The sequence below is a fragment of the Myotis lucifugus genome, unplaced genomic scaffold (genome assembly GCF_000147115.1).
Source record: "Myotis lucifugus unplaced genomic scaffold, Myoluc2.0 scaffold_85, whole genome shotgun sequence".
Lineage (NCBI taxonomy): Eukaryota > Metazoa > Chordata > Mammalia > Chiroptera > Vespertilionidae > Myotis > Myotis lucifugus.
This window is the reverse complement of record NW_005871133.1, coordinates 1,634,289-1,653,009: the sequence shown is the minus strand read 5'-3', so window position 1 is coordinate 1,653,009 and position 18,721 is coordinate 1,634,289. Positions and strand designations below refer to the sequence as shown.

Here is an 18,721-nt window from a genome sequence, read left to right as displayed (position 1 = left end):
CAAAGATTCATAAAACAGAAATGGGAAAAAATTTACATTAAAGAAAATAAAACATGAATTTTTACCCATCTGAAATTTTGTTATTTTTTTTAATGTTAAATAATATACACATTCTATTGGAAATATAAATCATCCCATTTACTAAAACTCCTAGTGGTATAAGTATCCAATAGACCCATCTCAGTAAGATCCACCTGTGCTTCTTCTTTTGATAAAGAAGAGGAATAAGAAAGGATGATATCATTAATATTAAGTGAAAGAAAATAATAGTAAAGTAATTAGCATTTATACAGCACTTTTCTCTTAGAATCCCAAAGCTTTTAAGGCACAACCTTCAACATCACATCATTTCAAGGATGCAGGTTATTTATAGTTCCTTTTTATAAAATAAAAAAGTTCCTTTTTATAAAATAAAAAAATGAATAATACACAAAGTTAAATGACTTCCAAGTTAGTGTTACTAAGCAATCAAACAAAAAAAAAATAAAAAGAGGTTTCTTTATCCATGGTTCAGGGCACTATTTTTAAAACATGCTGCCTGTGAAGTAAGATCTTTCAGGAATGCACATACATAAAATGATTATGCTGTATCCTTTTAGGAGTCACTTTTTTTTAGTTAGATTCTTTTAGTGAATTTATATTATTATTTTCAGTTAGTCTGTTTTTAAGTAACTTTTTTGGCAGTGAGGCCATTAAAGAAGGCTCCCATCTTAGAATCATAGAGGCGCTCATTATCACCCTAACTAGGAGTGTTATCAAAGTTTTGTTGTTAGCTTGCAAAGACAATTAGAATAAAGGAAACATCCATTACTATATTGATACTAATATTCTTAGAAGGTAAAAGCCCTATTCATATTTTTGATATAAAAGTTACCTATTACCTTCTTCATTCTTTCACCAAAATGACATTTTTAGCTTTCATTCCTGTTAAACCACAAGCTCTGATTCACTAGTCCATCTGAAATAAGGACATACTTACTGGCTCTGAGAATGTTCTCCTTGCTGCTGCACCTGGATTGGACCTGCAAAGAAAGCATAAACTCAGTAATTTAGGGCTTCTAACATAGATAGCCAGATATGTATGTATTCTTATTGGGCAAACTCCTGAGGTCTAGGAGCAAGGGTTCTATATATCTCAGATATCAGAACATGTTAGTAAAAATATGCTACATTTGTTTTATGTATTATTATCCTTTCCTTACTTTAAGTAACCGATTTCCAGAAAAAAATGGGTGTACAATATTATAAATGTGACAGAGTTGTAAAACCAAAGGTAATTTTTTATTTATGTGTATATGAAATTAGCATATGGGAAAAAATTCGAGTTACCACATATTCAGTTGCAAATAAAGACCCTTAATCTTAAGGCATTATGTTTATCTATTGACTAGAATAATGCAATTCAAGTATTAAAGTTGCAATCAAATATTCTATTGTAATGTTTGCTCCATGTTAATAGGGGAAAATCCTCAGATACAATATTTATGTGTGATTCTATTAACTTTTGTTATTTATTGTATTTATTAATATTGGTTATAAAAGTTGCATCTGTTTGAAATCAATGATTTTGAATATATTTATTTACCAGTTCTTAGGTGTATATATAGTTTATCAATCAGACACTTTTATGCTTTGATTAAAATATTTTAGTTCAAAGTGGAACATTCTTTTAAATGCTGTAAAACTGTTGAATTCAAGGGCCATGCTGAATGGCACTATCACTTGTTAATTTCAGAGTAAATTGCATTTAAACTCCACACCTCTTCCTCCCATTCCACAGCAGCTTGCCCCAAATGGATATATACACAAAAAATTAATTTCTATAGTTTAACACAATCTACTATTGTAATGAAACAATTTATGAAAGGAATGTTTCAACTTAGGGTGGATTATGGTTGTCCTTCCCTGAAAAAAACAATTGTTAATGTTTAAAGAAACAACAACATAAAAAAAATCACATACACACAAGAAACACACACACACACCAAAAAAAAAAAAAAGAAAAAAAAAAGAGAAAATAATTCCAGATGTTAAAGTTATTCTCTTTTGGCCCAGATTGTTTAATTAGATTTAAATATACTAGAATGAAGAAGCTAATCTAGAAAATAGTATTCTTATATTATTTTACTCATAAGCTTTATTGGGGAACAATTCTGGACCAAATGGGAAAGAAATTAATGACTACTTAAAGAAAACAATATAGGGAGGAAAACACAAGAGTGAGGAAAAAAAAAAAGAAGAGATGGAGGTGGTAACTCTAGCAGATAGAAAAGAAAGTACGGGTTTACAGAAGGGGACTATATGTTAATGCTATTTCTTATTGAAAATTCATATCAAGAGGGTAAGAATGACTAATGAACTTGCTGCAAGATAAACAAGCAAGTTGACATACCATGGAATGAAAATAAGTGTTAACTATACCACTACAGCCTTAAAGGAGAAAATAAACAAACACTAATAGAAAAATTAATAGACAAGCTTAATAAAGAGATAAACTACATTTTAAAAAGTGATTCAAAGAACATAAGAGAAAGCTAAAGAGTGAGAGAAACATCTGGGAGAGAGAAGAAAAAGAAAGGGGAAAATGTTGAAAGACAAAAACAGAGTTCAAAGAAGTCAAATGGAAGTCAAGAAAGTCTTCAACAAGATGTAGAAACAGAAGGAGCCCAAACCCATAGCGCAAAGCAATGTTTGCGAATGGAAAGCAGCTCCTTTGATCAGTAATAGTTACTCTTAAGTCGTAGCCTCTATTCCTCCAGAGTTCATCTTTAAGCCCTTCCAATCTAGAGTGGAGCTAGTGTATGGATAGAAACAAGAGATTTATAATGAACAGAGCAGTTCAGATGAGTAGTTCAAATCTTCTCATCAAATGTTTCAACAGGTTTATATAATGTCTAAATGAAAATGGTGGTGAAGAACTAGCCAGCTTTACCAAAACCAAACAAAAAAACAAAACAAAACAAAAAACAAACCCAAACCAAAACAACAATAAAAGAACACCGTGTCCCTTCTGTAGATGGCTTAAAAAATTAAAAAGTCCATTCATAGCGTAAATTTAATAAAGAACCCTGAATTGCTTTGTAGCACCTCATTTTAGAATTATTTTTTTCCAAATGGTTTTGGGAGAGAAATTTGGATGATGAAAACAATTCAATTCTGTGAGTCTGAGTTATTTATTTAGGTTCATAAATTGCCAACAGCAGTATTGGCAATGTTTTCTCATTTATGTTACATTGGCTATTTGACCCAGATTGAGGGAAATCACTTTTAAAATCAACAATTACATAAACTTTAGTGATTTTGAGTATGTATGTAAAAATATTGAGGAAAATAATTTTAAAAATGTAATAATATTTATGCATGTAGCAGATGCCCCTCTCTCTTGTACCATTAAAGTGGTCATCTTTATCTATTTATTTTATAAAATCCCAATTTAAAGATTTTACTTAACTCACAATGAAATGGAATTTACTTGAAAGAATAAAGTTGAGAAACAACTATTGTTCTTATTCTCACACATATGAACTATAAAGAAGGTAACACAGGTCTGTCTCAAGTTTTATGGCTTATTGTTTTGTTTTATCTTACCCTGGATTTTTACTCAATGTAGAAAAATAAAGTTTGAAAAAAATAAAACCAATATTTTGCCCTAATACCAAATTTGTCAGGGATTAAAAATGAAAAATATGGTATTGGATTATCTATTACTTTATTCTATTGGATTAACATCTGACTTTATTGTGTTGACAATGAAGTTCCCTTTCAACTGGAGTCAAAACTACAATAATGGTGTAGAAACAGTATATTAAAGTTAATGGAGGAAATGAGATGTATTAGAGACTCACTGAAAATATAGGTATTTATTTACTAATCAAGACTGCTTTCAGACATCAAATAATTCATTTAATTAATTTCAACATGTGTTTACATGTGTAATATAATTTTGCTGAAGATCACATTGCCCATTAACAAATCTTAAAGCCATGAAACAGAAAACAAAAGGGGGGAGAGCACGCAATAAATGGTAAGGGAAAAAGTGAAAATGCTTTAAACAAAACTGAGAAAAATTTAACAAACAACCACAATCTTTAGATACAGTTAGAGAAGTGACTTACCTTATGCTTAGGTCATAACAAGAATAGCACAGTGTTTAAAGTCAGCTCTTCATTATGGGAGGTACAATTGAAAGCCATAGGTTATAATAACATGAATTGCTACACAGAAATGAAGACTTTTTCAGCCCAACATGAAAAGCTAACTCTTAAAGGAGAACATTTCAAATTATGTTTAATGCAACATGAAGAACAATTGAGGGTGTAAACATCAAAACACATGAATCTCACACCAATAAGAGAGAGACGGCCCAGTCTCTCAGGAACACAGAAGATTTAATCTGTGATCATAATCTGTGACACATAAGGGAAGGCACATCACTCTAACATTGCATGCATGATGTATAACCATCCACTGACAACGCCCCACCCCAACCCCCATCCCACTCGTACACACAAGCCCACTAAGATACAGGGAAAGAATGTAGTGCCAAGCTGTTATGAAGAAAGCAGGACACACAGAAGCGCAGCAGTGGTCATGTGACTTGAGAGGTGTTCTTCCCTTAAACCATCCCATCTCCATGCTTATTTTAAAGAAGCCAGGAAAAGGCCCTCTTCAATGCTGCAGTAGCTACGAGCCCCCAGCATGAAGCTAGTGTGTGGAATTTTGATCACCGTTCCCTGCGATGTCAGGGGCTCTCCAGTGGAAGCCAGATGTGTAACACCAGTTAGTGGGGTATAAATGTATGAATAACAAACACCCTTTCCTTTATGCATTTCACAGAAGTGAGGGAGGAGAGAAACAAATAAATAAAATCCACGTTAAGAATAGGCTCATAACAACATAAAAATGTATAAATATTAAAATGAAGATTACATTTGATTGCAGGTTAACACAACTTAGGTTTTTTAAAAACTTGTCTCTATTTTGCTGCTCACCAGGCTAATTTGTATTTTTTCCCTGTAAACAGGTGGAATAAATTAATCAATACACTATGACTCATATTGAAAAATTCTGAGCAGTTGGTCAAATGGGGTTAAAGTCAAGAACAAAAGAAATCATTTTTGAGGGTCATTAAGAAAGCCCTTTCTATATTTAGCATAATTTTACTGGCCAGCAGTCATATTTAAAATTAGAAATTAAGCTTCTGTATAACTGCTCACTCATATAATCTGAGAAATTCTATGGCAATTTTTTGAAACACCTAATTTAAATTGTAATCTTTTTACATTTTAAAAAGCAAAAAAACCCCCTACCTATTTAGAAATTGTTGCTAACTTTCCTGTGTACTTTTCTCTACTGTCAATAAAAGATGGGCCAGTAATAGGGTCATATCAACTCATTAGAAAAAATGCAAATTTGCTTATCTGTAATTGAAGATGGTAGTTAACTTCACCTATTTTATTTTTTGTATGAGATGAGTTTTGAGTCATATGTGGTATGCAATTTAGTTAGATTTTTAATTGTTCAAAGATCATTTATTTATATTACCATTTTCTCTCTCCCTCATCCTATTCTTAGCAGGTCAGAATATGTTTACCTTTCTGTTAGCATGTCTTTATTATTTTAGGCTCCGGGTCCTCCTTTAATCTGTTTTCTCTTGGGGAAAATAAAGACTATAGGACTCACAGGAGATAATGCAGGTATCATTGATTTTAGCTATAAAGGTGGAAACAAATATCAAGAGTTGCTGTCAGTGGAGCCACTGAAAATTGTGAAATACCGTAATTATACACCCTCTAATTGTAACTTTCTCATCCGCTCAAAATGGAGGCAAAAACTTATTTTTAACTCAAAGGAAGAAAAAGTATTTATATACAGTTATGTTTTTCAATAGGAATTGACCAAAACTTTTTGGAAATGTCATAGCCATTTGGCCATATGTACTAGTAGGAATGCAAGCCATATAATCTAAGGCATCGAGCAAAGTCTGAACTAACTCCTCTAGCATAATCCTTGTACGTTTGAACTCTTAGACCTTAGACAAGCTGTTTACTCTCTCTGGAATATCCTGTTGCTTATTTTCTAATTTAAATACTACTTGTCTTCTAAGATCCAGCCTAAATTGCACCAGGTGCAAAAAATATTCTCCAAGTTCTTAATCAGAACAATTTCTTCTTTCCCTAAACTCTTTTAATAGCTGTATTGAGATAAAATTTACCTACCATAAAATTCACTCATTTTAGGTATACAGTTTTATGATTTTTAATAAATTTATATGGCTGTACAACTATCACCACAATCTGGTTTTAGGTTTACCTAAACTCATAAAGCCTCTTATCTGAACTATTATAAGAGTTACCACAGTTACTAATATCCAATTATTGATGCGGGTCCCTGAATATACTGTAGGTTGTGGAGAGAAAGGATTTAACTTTAATTCTTGGTATATTCTCTTTCTATCATGTCAAACATAGTACTTTATACACAGTAAATATTAGCCATATTTGAATATTTGTATATTTTGTAGTAATTATAGTTTTTCTAATCTCAGCAGATTAAAAATGATTTATCATCAGTATGATCATATCCATTCCTGTACTAACTTAAAAATAGTTTTTACTTATTTGGGTCTGCTAATATTAAGAGATATAATATGAAAAGTATGTGAATTATATCTAAAAAATATATGGGTAACCTACAGAATGATCTTAAGAGTTTGGAAAACACATTACTATTATTATTACTTAAGGTTATTGGAGTCCAATAAAAGTAATCCTATACCAAAAGTTTCAGTTTAGGTTAAGAAGATTCCTTATTTTCTAAGAGAACAGGATGTTCTATATCTCATACAGTCAGGTCAGTAGAATGAGAGATAATAAAGATTTCATTTTAATTTTTCTATCTTGTTAAATTTATTTAAGAATAATTTGTCTACAAAAGCACGAACTTTACTGAATGCCATTTACTCATAAAAATAAAACTTAAGAAGATAGAAAAAAAGAACCTCCTTGTCATTTCCTCTGATTATTTGCCTCTTTAGCCTACCCAAAACCAGAAAGGTTTGATTTAAACAAATTAAGCCAATGCTACAATCACAGATTCTTAAATTCTATTTCTTTCTTTTCCAACTTCTTATAACAAAAATGGATAATTGGTCTACAAATACTCTATTCCATAGTTCCATTCATTCATCACTTTATCTATAAATTTGGATACAAGTACTGGGCTCATCTGATCCTAATAACAACTCATTTGTGTTCAGGTAGGTTTATGATATCACAACACAAATGCAACTACAGAACTAAAGTTTTTGGTTTATTTATGACATGAAAGGCAGTATGATAACAGGTATGGTTTCTAATATTGATTTTTTTCCCTTTTCCTAGCTGTTTGGCCTTAGACTCAACAATCAACACCTCAAAGTTTTAATTTCCTAATCCATAAAATGGGGGAAAATTAAGTAGGGTAATGTATGTGAAGGTGAAACTACTATAGATGAAAAAGAGCAATACAGATCTATGTTATTGTTATTATCCTTATGTATGTTGATAGAATCTGAGGAACAATGAGAATAAAGAATTTGCTTCAGATTATGCCATGAATCAGTGACAATATAATGGCCAATTTCTAGACTATAGTTAAAAAAAAGGCTGAGATAAGGTCTAAGGTTATCTTTGCAAGGATTAATCTGCTTTTGCTTTGTATGATTTTAGCTAAGTTACCTCATTTCTATGGAACTTAGTTTCCTCAACTGCAAAATGAGGATATTTTAAGGGGTTTGAATTGAGGTTGATGGACCCCTTGAGAGAATCTGTGGATATTTGTCAGGAGGGTCCATTTACTGGAATAAAGAAAAAATATAATTTTTATATTCATCAAACTAAATAAATTTTAGCATTTTCTTTCATTATGAGCATATGTGACAGGCCACAATAATATTAGCAGAACCTATTGCTTTGAATTATTATGAGTATCTTAAAATATTGTCATGTTCATCAAGATTTCAAATTACAGTAGTCTAATTACTAACAGGTTTTATTATCTAATGGATAAAGCAGTATTTTATAACTTATTTTATACATATTTTGATAATGATTTCAATTAGTTCTCTTTGTAATTCTATATATTTATATATTTAAAAAAAATATATATTTTTTTGAAAAGAAGAGTGTAGACTTTGCCAGATTCCCAAATAGGTCCAGGAGAAAAAAACGGTTAAAAAACTGTGTACTAGATAATTTCCAAGCTTCCTTTTATGTCTAGAATTTTGTAGCTCTAAGAAATCTTTCCTATCTTTATATGCTGCTCTTTATCAATTTATATATAAAAGATATCCTTATACTTTTGAAAAATTATGTAAAATTGGTCTCTGAATTAAGAAATTACCATTTAGTAGACCCCCTACAAAACAAAAAAGGAATATGGTTATTAAAAAGTTATAAAGACCTCAGACTTAAAAAAAAAAGAAAAAGAAAATCTGGCCCTAGCCAGTTTGGGTCAGTGGATAGAGCTTTGGCCTGTGGACTGAAAAGTCCCGGGTTCAATTTCATTCAAGGGCACATGGCTGAGTTGAGGGCTTCATCCCCATTAGGGGGCATGCAGGAAGCAGGCGATCAATGATTCTCTCTCATCACTGATGTTTCTATTTCTCTCTCCCTCTCCCTTCCTCTCTGAAATCAATAAAAAATACATTAAAAAAAGAAAATCTGTTTTACTTGCTCTTTTTCCATTGGTTTAGATAAATAATTATATGGAATCATTTAACAGTCATCACATTTAAAACTAACCAAATGTAAACGTACACACACACACACACACACACACACACACACACACAGACACTTCTATAGCTAATTATTCTTTGAACTCTTAGTCATGTGTTGATCACAAAGAGAGAGCAACAATTCTATTATCTATGTAATAGTGGCCTGGTGCACAAATTCGTGCACATAGAAAGGAAATTAATTAGAAGAATTATTTTAATATCGCTATTCGCCCTTTCTCTATAATAGAAGTGTCAACCAAATTCATGATCGACAATGACAGATGGAAACACACACGTGTGATAGGTGCCAGTAGAGCTTTATATGCATCGTGAATGCATGAGTCAACTTAGCCTTTATAGATATAGAACAAACTTGCTTAATTAGACCTGCTTTCTGATTTAGCGAAACTTTTTCCAGCCCAGTGAAGGACCCAAACTTCTCTTTCAGGTAATTGTCAGCAACACAGCAGTAAATATCAACACGAAGCAGATTATTATTGTAGATCATGCAGGGAGAACAAAGGGTAAAATATTTAACTGCAGCAGTGTTTGACTATATTCTGTGCAGTGAGAAAACCTGAAGTGATTTTCAAGGTCCACCATTTCTTACTTCTTTTCAGTCGAGTCAAGTTCCTAAGCTTTTAAAATCTCCATTTTCCAGCTAATGAAAAGAAAATAGGATTCTACTGAGTCTCCTATCTACCTACTCCAGGGCTTCTGTGAGGATCAGATGAAATGAGGCAGGGGAAAACGCTTCACAGACATTTGGTTACAGTGTAAAGTGTTCCCACCTGGCTATAAAGCAAGTCATATTCCTGGGCTGAAGAAACTGTAAGAAGGCTAGTCGTTGCTAGGGAGAGGAAGCCAGGCATTGCTATGTGACATCATTACCCAGACGGTGGGAAGGACACTTAGCATATTAGCCTTTTATATATATAGATAAGGTAAGTCTTTGAAGGTGCACAGACAATATTTATAAGCAATACAATTTTGTAAATCTTTTCCAGAGGATTATTCTTAAATGTTTTCCCATGGTTGTATAAAGTATTATTGTCTTAAATTCCCCTGAGCTTTCTTAAGTCTCGGGTAAATGTGAAGAATTCTTTTTGTTTTCAGGATTGACCTCTTCTAAAGTAAGTCAGAACTATAACAGGCACAGAGTTGTTGAAGTGGATTATATTTTTCATTGTAAATCAAAAGCCTATTTATGGTGCTGTATAGGTAACTTGGTGAGTTCCTTATTCCTAAAGAGAATAATATAATATGTAGAACATAACTGGTTATCACCAGGTCTCAAGGGAATATGAATACGAACATCAATGATGAATATTCTTAATGTATTTCCTATATAAAGCTTTAGTTATAAATTGAGCCACTATCAATCACCTCTAGAAAATTTGTAATCTCTAGCTAATTTCCCCTTGGTAACAACAATATTTTTGAGTTGATGTTTGTTTTGAGAATTTTAATGTTGAATATGATAAATAGGAGGAAAATATATTACCTAGTTGTATATATAAAACAAAGCTAAATAAAATATATTTTTACTAATAGGGATTTGGGATTATTCATAACACTATTTCTCAATCTTCAGATGAATAACTGATTATTTTACAAAGATATTTGTATCCATTCTAGAGATGAAAAAGCAAGGATTGTTACTGGCTTCGGATCACACAGTAAAGTAGGGAAGGGGAGCAAAATATGCCACCCTGAAAAGTTCTACTTTAGCATGTGGATTAGTTTGAATTGAGGCAATCATGATCCAGCAGACTCAAGAAAAACTTTCACCTCTCTTTTACCTACCAAAAAAAATCTGATGTGGGGAGAGGGGGCTAGCTCAGAGAGAGAGCGAGCTGTTACCAGAGGGAACTTTCATTTGAATAATCTATCTGTATGGCAGGGCAAACATCTAATTACCAAACATCTGCTATTCTTATTGTCTTGTGAATTACCTCCTACCCTTTGAAGCCTCAGGCCTCCATCCCATTCCTTGGCTCAGGAAGGTATATAAGCCTCAAATGCCTGACTTGATGTTGGTCTCATATCTTTATGGAACTCCCATATGCACAAAATAAAAAATTTTTCTCCTGTTAATCTATATTACTTCAATTTGATTATTAGAACAGCCAAATAACCTAGACGGGTAGAATATTGCTATGCAATTAGGGATTATATTTTCAGGATGAAGTTTCATTTTAGACACCTTTTTTAAAAAGAAAAAGCTAAATAGTCATGTGTAGGAAGAAGTGAATTAGAAGGGGTATTCTTTCTTAGAACATTGTTAAATGTAGGCTTACAGGTAGTTTAAGTTGTTTTAGACCACTTTAATTACCTTGTAAAAATATGCATTTGCTCCATCTATATTACTAGTTCTGCTCCTTCATACCAGTATAAGTTCACATTCATATAACTCATTCATATAACTCACCCCTGTATTTAGTACATATACACATACAGTATTTGTGTGTGTGTATTCTCTCTCCATCAGCACATACCCCAAATCCTTCAAATTATGCTACTAAATAAGTATTTTAAAAATAAATATAAGCAGAAATATATCAAGGTATCACAGAAGCAAAAGGGGTCCTAAAAATACAGTATCATTCAAATGCAGGGTCAATATATGCCACACATGTAGAAAGAATATCTTTCTAAATTTCTAACATATAATGTACTATTTTTCTATAATTATAATTCTATGCAAAGGGAACTTGAGCTTTGTCATAACTTTTAAAAAATGTTAAAAGATCTTAAGACATTATAATAAACATTAATATTTGTTAAATCTAGGTGGTCAGCATATGGGTGTTTGTTATTTATTCTTTGTTATATATTTGAAGTATTTCATTAAAAAAATGAGAACTGTAATAAAAAAGAGAAAAAAGGGAACTGCTTCACCAAAGGATATTTAAATGAGGCTGTGGATATCAAGAAACCCTTTAGCTTAGATTTCTCAAATTCAGAATTTGGGATCACCTGGATATTCTTTTGCCCTCTTTATTCTATAACAAACACAATGCCAATGTTTTCAAACCATATGTTTTTCCTATTTTTCCCCCTTGGCTAAGTATATATTGAACTGAGAATGCTGTTCAGTTGTTACCACTGTCCTTGACTGTTTTGTCATTCACCAATTTACTCCCTTTACTCTTCTCAGGGTTGCTTCAGGGAGCTTTGCTATTCCTTTCATTGCTCACTTATTGCATAAGGAATACAATCAAGTCAAACTGCAGAAACACACCCACCAGAGTTTTCCAACTCTTAAATCTCTTATATACTAATCGTTCTTAAAACTTTCCACATAGGTTATTCTTTAAAGATAATTATTCCTTCTATATATGCTTCTTTATTTACAGTCTCAATAGAATTCCCTTTCTACTCTCCTCGATATACCATCCTATTATTTTTTTTCATTAAATGTCAACAGCATTTAACATGGGGAAGTTCAAAGGTAATTTTTTTCTATTTGCTTATCAATATTCTTTACTGAATATGTGAAAAACAAGCCAAACATTATTCAAAATGAAAGAAAAATAGAAACTGCTATTGAAAATGATACATTTGATTAAATTTTTTTAATTCAAACCTCTTAGTATAGTATAGATTGACCATTATTTTATTTGTTTAAATCAGTTTCACTCAATTGTTGATAGATTTATTCTGAGCCATCAATACATCCTTCCTCAGTCCTTTCCCTGTATAGACATCTACAATAAAATATTTTAGGATTATTTTACATTCTATAATCATAGAACAATTTTGAAATTAACTGGCTTTACAAATCTGTAATCCTAAACTCATTATTACCATTACATTTTAACTCAACTAAGCTGAAAAAGGCACATATATTCTTTTCATAAATAGTATTTTCACAAGGCCACTGCATGACTTAAAATTTTTATAGGTATAAATGTTATACCTTATTAATTCATGCTAGTTTCTTTCAGAGTATCTGTCCCATATTCCTGTGAGATAGCTGGCCTAGAATATAGGCACAATATATGGCTGTTATTTATTCTTTGCCATATTTAAATACTAAAGCAGCTATGCTCACCCCATTTTGTTTCTTTATAGCAAACTGAGATACACATATTCATTTAAACAATTATTAAAGTTCATACTCTTTATCACTGGCTGAGATGGGTTGGGTTATTTATAGAAAAAGGAAAGAAAAATAGGAAACAGAGATATAAAGATAGGTCATTTCTATTAAAAAACACATATACACACAGGAAAGAAAAGCACAGAAAAGAGTGAAATGTAGGGAACTGCAGTAAGAAAATGGGTGAATGTAAATTACAGAATACCAAAGAACAGAACAGGGATTCTTATATGTTATTTTCCTCTTTATACTTCTTATTTTAACCTTAAAACACCAATATCATCTGTGATCTGACATTTTCTTTTCAAGTAATAGGCCAGAGTCAAAAGACATAGCCTATAAAATTTTAAAAGGTTGTGTGTCAGAGTAATAACAGGTATTTTGAACCACATCATGACTTAAGAGCAATAGCAACATTTCTCTTTGTGGATGGGATATTTAAAAGAAAGCCAAAGTGACTTCAAACATTAAGGCAATGACATAGTATAGCTACATCTACCAGGATAAATAACTCAATAAAGAACAGGTAGATAATTCTAGCTGGGGAATATTTCAAAACAAAGCCTTGAAACAGAGCTCAGTTATACCTAAAAGTTAGGTAACTGCAAATGAAAGGACAGTGATATAGATGGACTGAAACAGTGGTACTTACATATGCCCAAGAATTCTTTAGAAATGCTACAATCACTGACCTGTAACAGTGAGAATGGCTATTGAGACCCTTGCTAGTATATATATGGCGGTAGTTGAGGTTGAATGAATAACGCAATATTATTTTGACTTGTCTTTAAAAAACAACTTGATTTTTAATATAAATTTCCATTGATTTCAGAGAGGAAGGGAGAGAGAGAGAGAGATAGAAACATCAATAATGAGAGAATCATTGATCAGCTGCCTCCTGCACATCCGCTACTAGAGATTGAGCCCGAAACCCAGACATGTGCCCTGACCAGGAATCTAACAGTGACCTCCTGGTTCATAGGTCGGCACTCAATCACTGAGCCACACCGGCCAGGCTTGAAGTGTCTTTTGAACTCTTAAAATGTACTACATGGCTCTAAAAAAATGAACCAGGGCGAGTACAGATAAACTTGCTATACATAAAGGGAAATGAGCTAATGGAGGTCATTTAGATAATTCTGAGCTTCTGATCATATAACATTTTTTGTTTGTTTGTTTAAATTTCATTAGCCTACATATCAAAGACTGGAGTAATTGACAGTTGTGTGGTTCAATTACTGTACTCACACTGATTTTCTTTGGGAGCATCCAGTTATAAATTAAGCAACATAATAATAATTCATGTTCATAAAAATGATTTAGGAATATAAAGATTAAATGCCCAATTTCAGGAACATTCATTTTCTTCCTATCTTTTCAAAATAAAACTTTAAAGTGAAAGGGAAACAGGAATATTTTTTTCCACTTGGAAAAACAGCGTCTAGTTTATTTTATTTTCTAGTAAACAAAAAATGCATACATGAAACAAGATGAATACTTACTGGAATTAATGAAGGGTATTGATCACATGGTAGTTAAATCAATGCTTCTAATACACAGTTAAAATATCAAAGGCAATTATAAAGTTTGTTTAACCAGTTAACTGCCACAATATTTTGAATTTAATTAAAAAAGGTCCCCTGCTTGTGTCTATAGTCACTTATGGTGTACAAATGGTTAAAAAACAGTTTGGCACTGTTATGGATATAAAGGAGTTAAGACATGTTTGATATATTTAAAGCTGTATGATTGGGCTGGGAAATTTGATAAGACAAAGTCAGTCTTAATTTGACCCAATTACTTCAGACTCTGAGTCAAATATTTGAGCTTGAAGACTGACTCAACATTTCCTCATACGTCTCTTTCAAACCTCCTTTTTTCTCTTTCTTACTCTCCCACTCATGTGCATTCTTTGAGGGATGCCTACCACCACAACTGAGAAGTACCAGTGACTAATTTAGCAGCCTCTGACTGCAGAAGACCATTTTTACCTCAGTGCCCACTTTTATTCTTGGGGCATTCCCTTCTCTGTCAAGTACTGTATAGAAGCCCATCATCTATTACTGCAGCTTCAATACTAAATTCAAAGGACTAGATTGCCAAAGGAATTTTTCTTTTGGTGAGATACATACACAACAGTCTTCCCAAAGAGCCACGTATTAGCTCATGTCAAGCTTCTCATAGAAAACAGCTAGGCATGGCAGCCCAAACAGAATTAGATTTAAATGCTGTGTGTTGATATAGCAGCAAGTTGCCAAAGAGGGGGAAAAATAAAAGCATCAAGCCCAATTTTTATGACTCTAGGCAATACTGAGTGCAGAATGGCATGGACAAAATTTCAAAAATAGACCCTTCTGTTCTTATCCTAAGGCAAACTTAGAAATAGGACAAGGAAAACTGCTAATATAATTTAAAACTATGGCTATAAAAGTCCATGTGAATCTGAATTTCATTCAGGATTTCATGGAACATGATTCCAAAAATATCTTTAAGGTCTTTCTGAATTCACCCTTGTTCTTTCAGTTGCTACTCATGGTCTGCAACTATTTGATAGGAGAAATTATAATAAGTGATTTATTTTTTAAATACTGAAGCAGAAAATGGAAAGAAAAACCATTTGTTTCCTTTCCCCCCCTATCTTCTCCTTTCCCTCCATCCTTCCTCTCTTTTTCTTTTTTTTTTCTTTTATTTATTTTTATTTTTTTAAAAATATATTTTATTGATTTTTTACAGAGAGGAAGGGAGAGTGATAGAGAGTTAGAAACATTGATGAGAGAGAAACATCGATCAGCTGCCTCCTGCACACCCCCCACCGGGGATGTGCCCACAACCAAGGTACATGCCCTTGACTGGAATCGAACTTGGGACCCTTTAGTCCACAGGCCGACGCTTTATCCACTGAGCCAAACCGGTTAGGGCTTCTTTTTCTTTTTTAAAATGCAAAACATTTGAGTAGTAACATACCACTCTCAATTCCAAGGAATATATTCAATATTAGTTTTCCTATGTATAATACAGAGCCAACTGTTTTATTATAAAATAATCTTATTTTATATAAAATTTTATTATGTTTAATAATCCTTTGCTTTCTGTAGTAACAAAAGTCAGATGAAAATTAAGTCAAAAGCATTTACATTTCAAAGGCTATATGTGACTTCAATTTATCATCCAATGCACTGGTATTTACTCCTGCATATAAAATATCTCACTTACAAACCGAACATGAGTTTGGATCCACAAAATATTTAGGCTAAAGAGAAGTCAGTATGATAAAAATGAGCACACCTATAAAATACTCTGACATCATATACATGTAATTATACAAGTTGAACTTTTCAAAGCTAATGGAAAGGATATTAAGATGACATTCTCCATTTTTTATTTCTAGTGTAGCCTCTTGATGATGATAGGGTACGTTGGGGAAACCCCCCCCCCAACATTTCTCTATAATTTTTAATTCTGTAATTCTTGTCAAAAATGAGAATAAAATACTATTTCTGGCTGGTTAGCTCAGTTGGTTAGAGTGTTGTCCTCATATGCCAAGGTTGCAGGTTTGATCTCCAATTAGGGCACATATAAGAAGCAACCGATGAATGCATAAGTGGAACAACAAATCTCTCTAAGCACTAATTTAAAAATTAAAAAAATAAGAAAAATTAGAATAAAATAATTCTGTCTTAGATGCAAAAAGATAAAAGAGTTGAAAAGCTTTTGAATAATAGGCATAACACTATTATTAAGAATGTAAACATTACAGATTAATGTACATTGGAGAATGACAGCCACAATTGTAAAGTGGGGTAGGAAACATTTATTAGATAACACATGGGAAAGACTACTTGTATGATTAAAATGAATTCCATAGAATTCAAAATATGCCCTTATATTGAATTGAGTGGACTCAAAATACCTTTCTCAAATTCCTTTTTGTAGATTATATCTCTTTTGCACATGCTATTCATTCTGACCTATGATGTTTGTTGAGTTCTTTCTCAATGTCTCATATATCACTCAAAATGTATTTGGTAACTTAGAGCAGAGAAGAGCATTTGAAGGGTGAATATTTGCATTATCCTCCAATAAGTAATGTTAATAAATAGTAATATCATGCTTTGCCTTTATCTCTCCTTTCCAAAGAGGTCTGCAGTAGGCAAATAAATTAAATAAGGCTTTCCATCAAGTTAGAATAACTGACACCATCTCTGTATAGGAAAAAATATGGCCTAAAGAAATATTATGGCATTTTTAAAGTTATATAATAAGGCCTCAAGATCTCAAATCTATTCTAGAAAAATCGGCCCTAAGAAAGTTCTTTTTTGGGACTTGACAATAATTTGGTGAATTATAAAATAACTCCCCCATGACTATTTTGTGAACACAGGGCCCAAGAATGATGATTTTCCTACATACTTTTTTGATGCTAACACCGAATAGTTTTAATTTTCAGCCTGAATACAAAGAATATGATTTTTTTTAAAAAATACAGACAATATCCAATTTGTAAAATTCTTAAGTGAGGCCCCATTTAAAATTTTTACTACATTCTCTATATAACTAATAAAGCAATATCTTCTCTGTAGCAGAGATGCCCAATCGATACTTGATTAATCATAACCTATTGGTAATGTTAGAAAAACTCAAGGTATAAATAATCAAGTAGAAAAAAACACAATCATAGCAATTTCAATTTTTACATTCACCTAGGACATCAAATTCATTACAGCCCTGGCTGGGTGGCTTAGTTGATTGGAGTAACATCCTGTACACCAAAAGGTTTCAGGTGTGATTCCTAGTCAGGGCACATATCTAGGTTGTGGGTTCAATCCCTGGTCGGGGTTGTAAGGGAGGCAACTAATCAACGTTTCTCTCTCACATTGATGTTTTTTTCTCTCTCCCTCTTCTCCTTTCCTCTCTCTCTAAAATCAAAAAAAACATATCCTCGAGAGAGGATTAAAAAAAATTCATTACAAACTTTAACCTCAAAGTATGTTTTTGTTTTTTTTTAATCTGCATTTTGGTACTCTGACTGAACTTAATGTAGAAAACAAAATGAGCAGAGGATAATCAAGATCAAATTCCTTTAAACTGGTACTATTAATACTTTAACAGGATTAAAAATCCTGTTGGCTACATTCATGATAAATTAGCTTTCTCATGAACAGACCAGGTAGTAGAAATAACCTCTTTTAATTCAGAGTCAGACATCTATCTTTCTCAGTTGGTTCAAACACCTATATGTTGTTTACAAGATACTAAGGACATAGAAGGCACTTAATAAGTCAGAAAAATCAGCATTCATTAGGAAGAGGTGTTAGAAATGACACCACACTATAAAAACCTATTGAAATTTAACTATACAGGTATAAATCATTGATATAAATGTCCAATTTATAATTTCATTCAACAATGGTTGATGCTGCTGTGAAGAAGTCCTTGCCCCCAATTGCCAGAGTTTCCCTCTCCCTTTCCCTTCCATCATAATGAGTATTCTAAGGAAGATGTCCCAGTTGAGCTGTTGGAGGAAGAAAACAGAATGTAAGACATGTTGCTGTTTAGAATTTGTCAGGGTAAAAATGCCTTGGAGTAAGCTGGATTTTATTAGAGGTTAAAATGCATTTTCTCAAGAAATAATGTTACAAATAGTATATAAATCCCTAAATTAATCCTTATATTTTGACCCTCAATTCAATTAAACTATAGTGCTATTTCAACTTGTTAAGGGTAATATAAACTTTTGAGTGCTAGCATAGAAATCTGGTCACTATAAAGTTATTTTCATGGCAAAATGCTTTGCCCCACTTATAAGACAAGTGCTTGTAGAGTATCTGTATATATAAAAGCCTAAGAGACAGGTC

General features: G+C 32.3%; 1 protein-coding gene across 3 annotated transcripts in view; it reads right to left on the bottom strand.

Moving 5' to 3' along the window:
* Positions 1-18,721, bottom strand: part of GPHN (gephyrin) — a 414,574-nt gene that overhangs the window by 95,932 nt on the left and 299,921 nt on the right. For all 3 annotated transcript variants that reach the window (XM_006090985.3, XM_006090983.3, XM_023755821.1), the window contains one exon: positions 980-1,022. In XM_006090985.3, the coding sequence (XP_006091047.1) occupies positions 980-1,022 (43 nt within the window). The remainder of the gene's footprint in view (positions 1-979; positions 1,023-18,721) is intronic.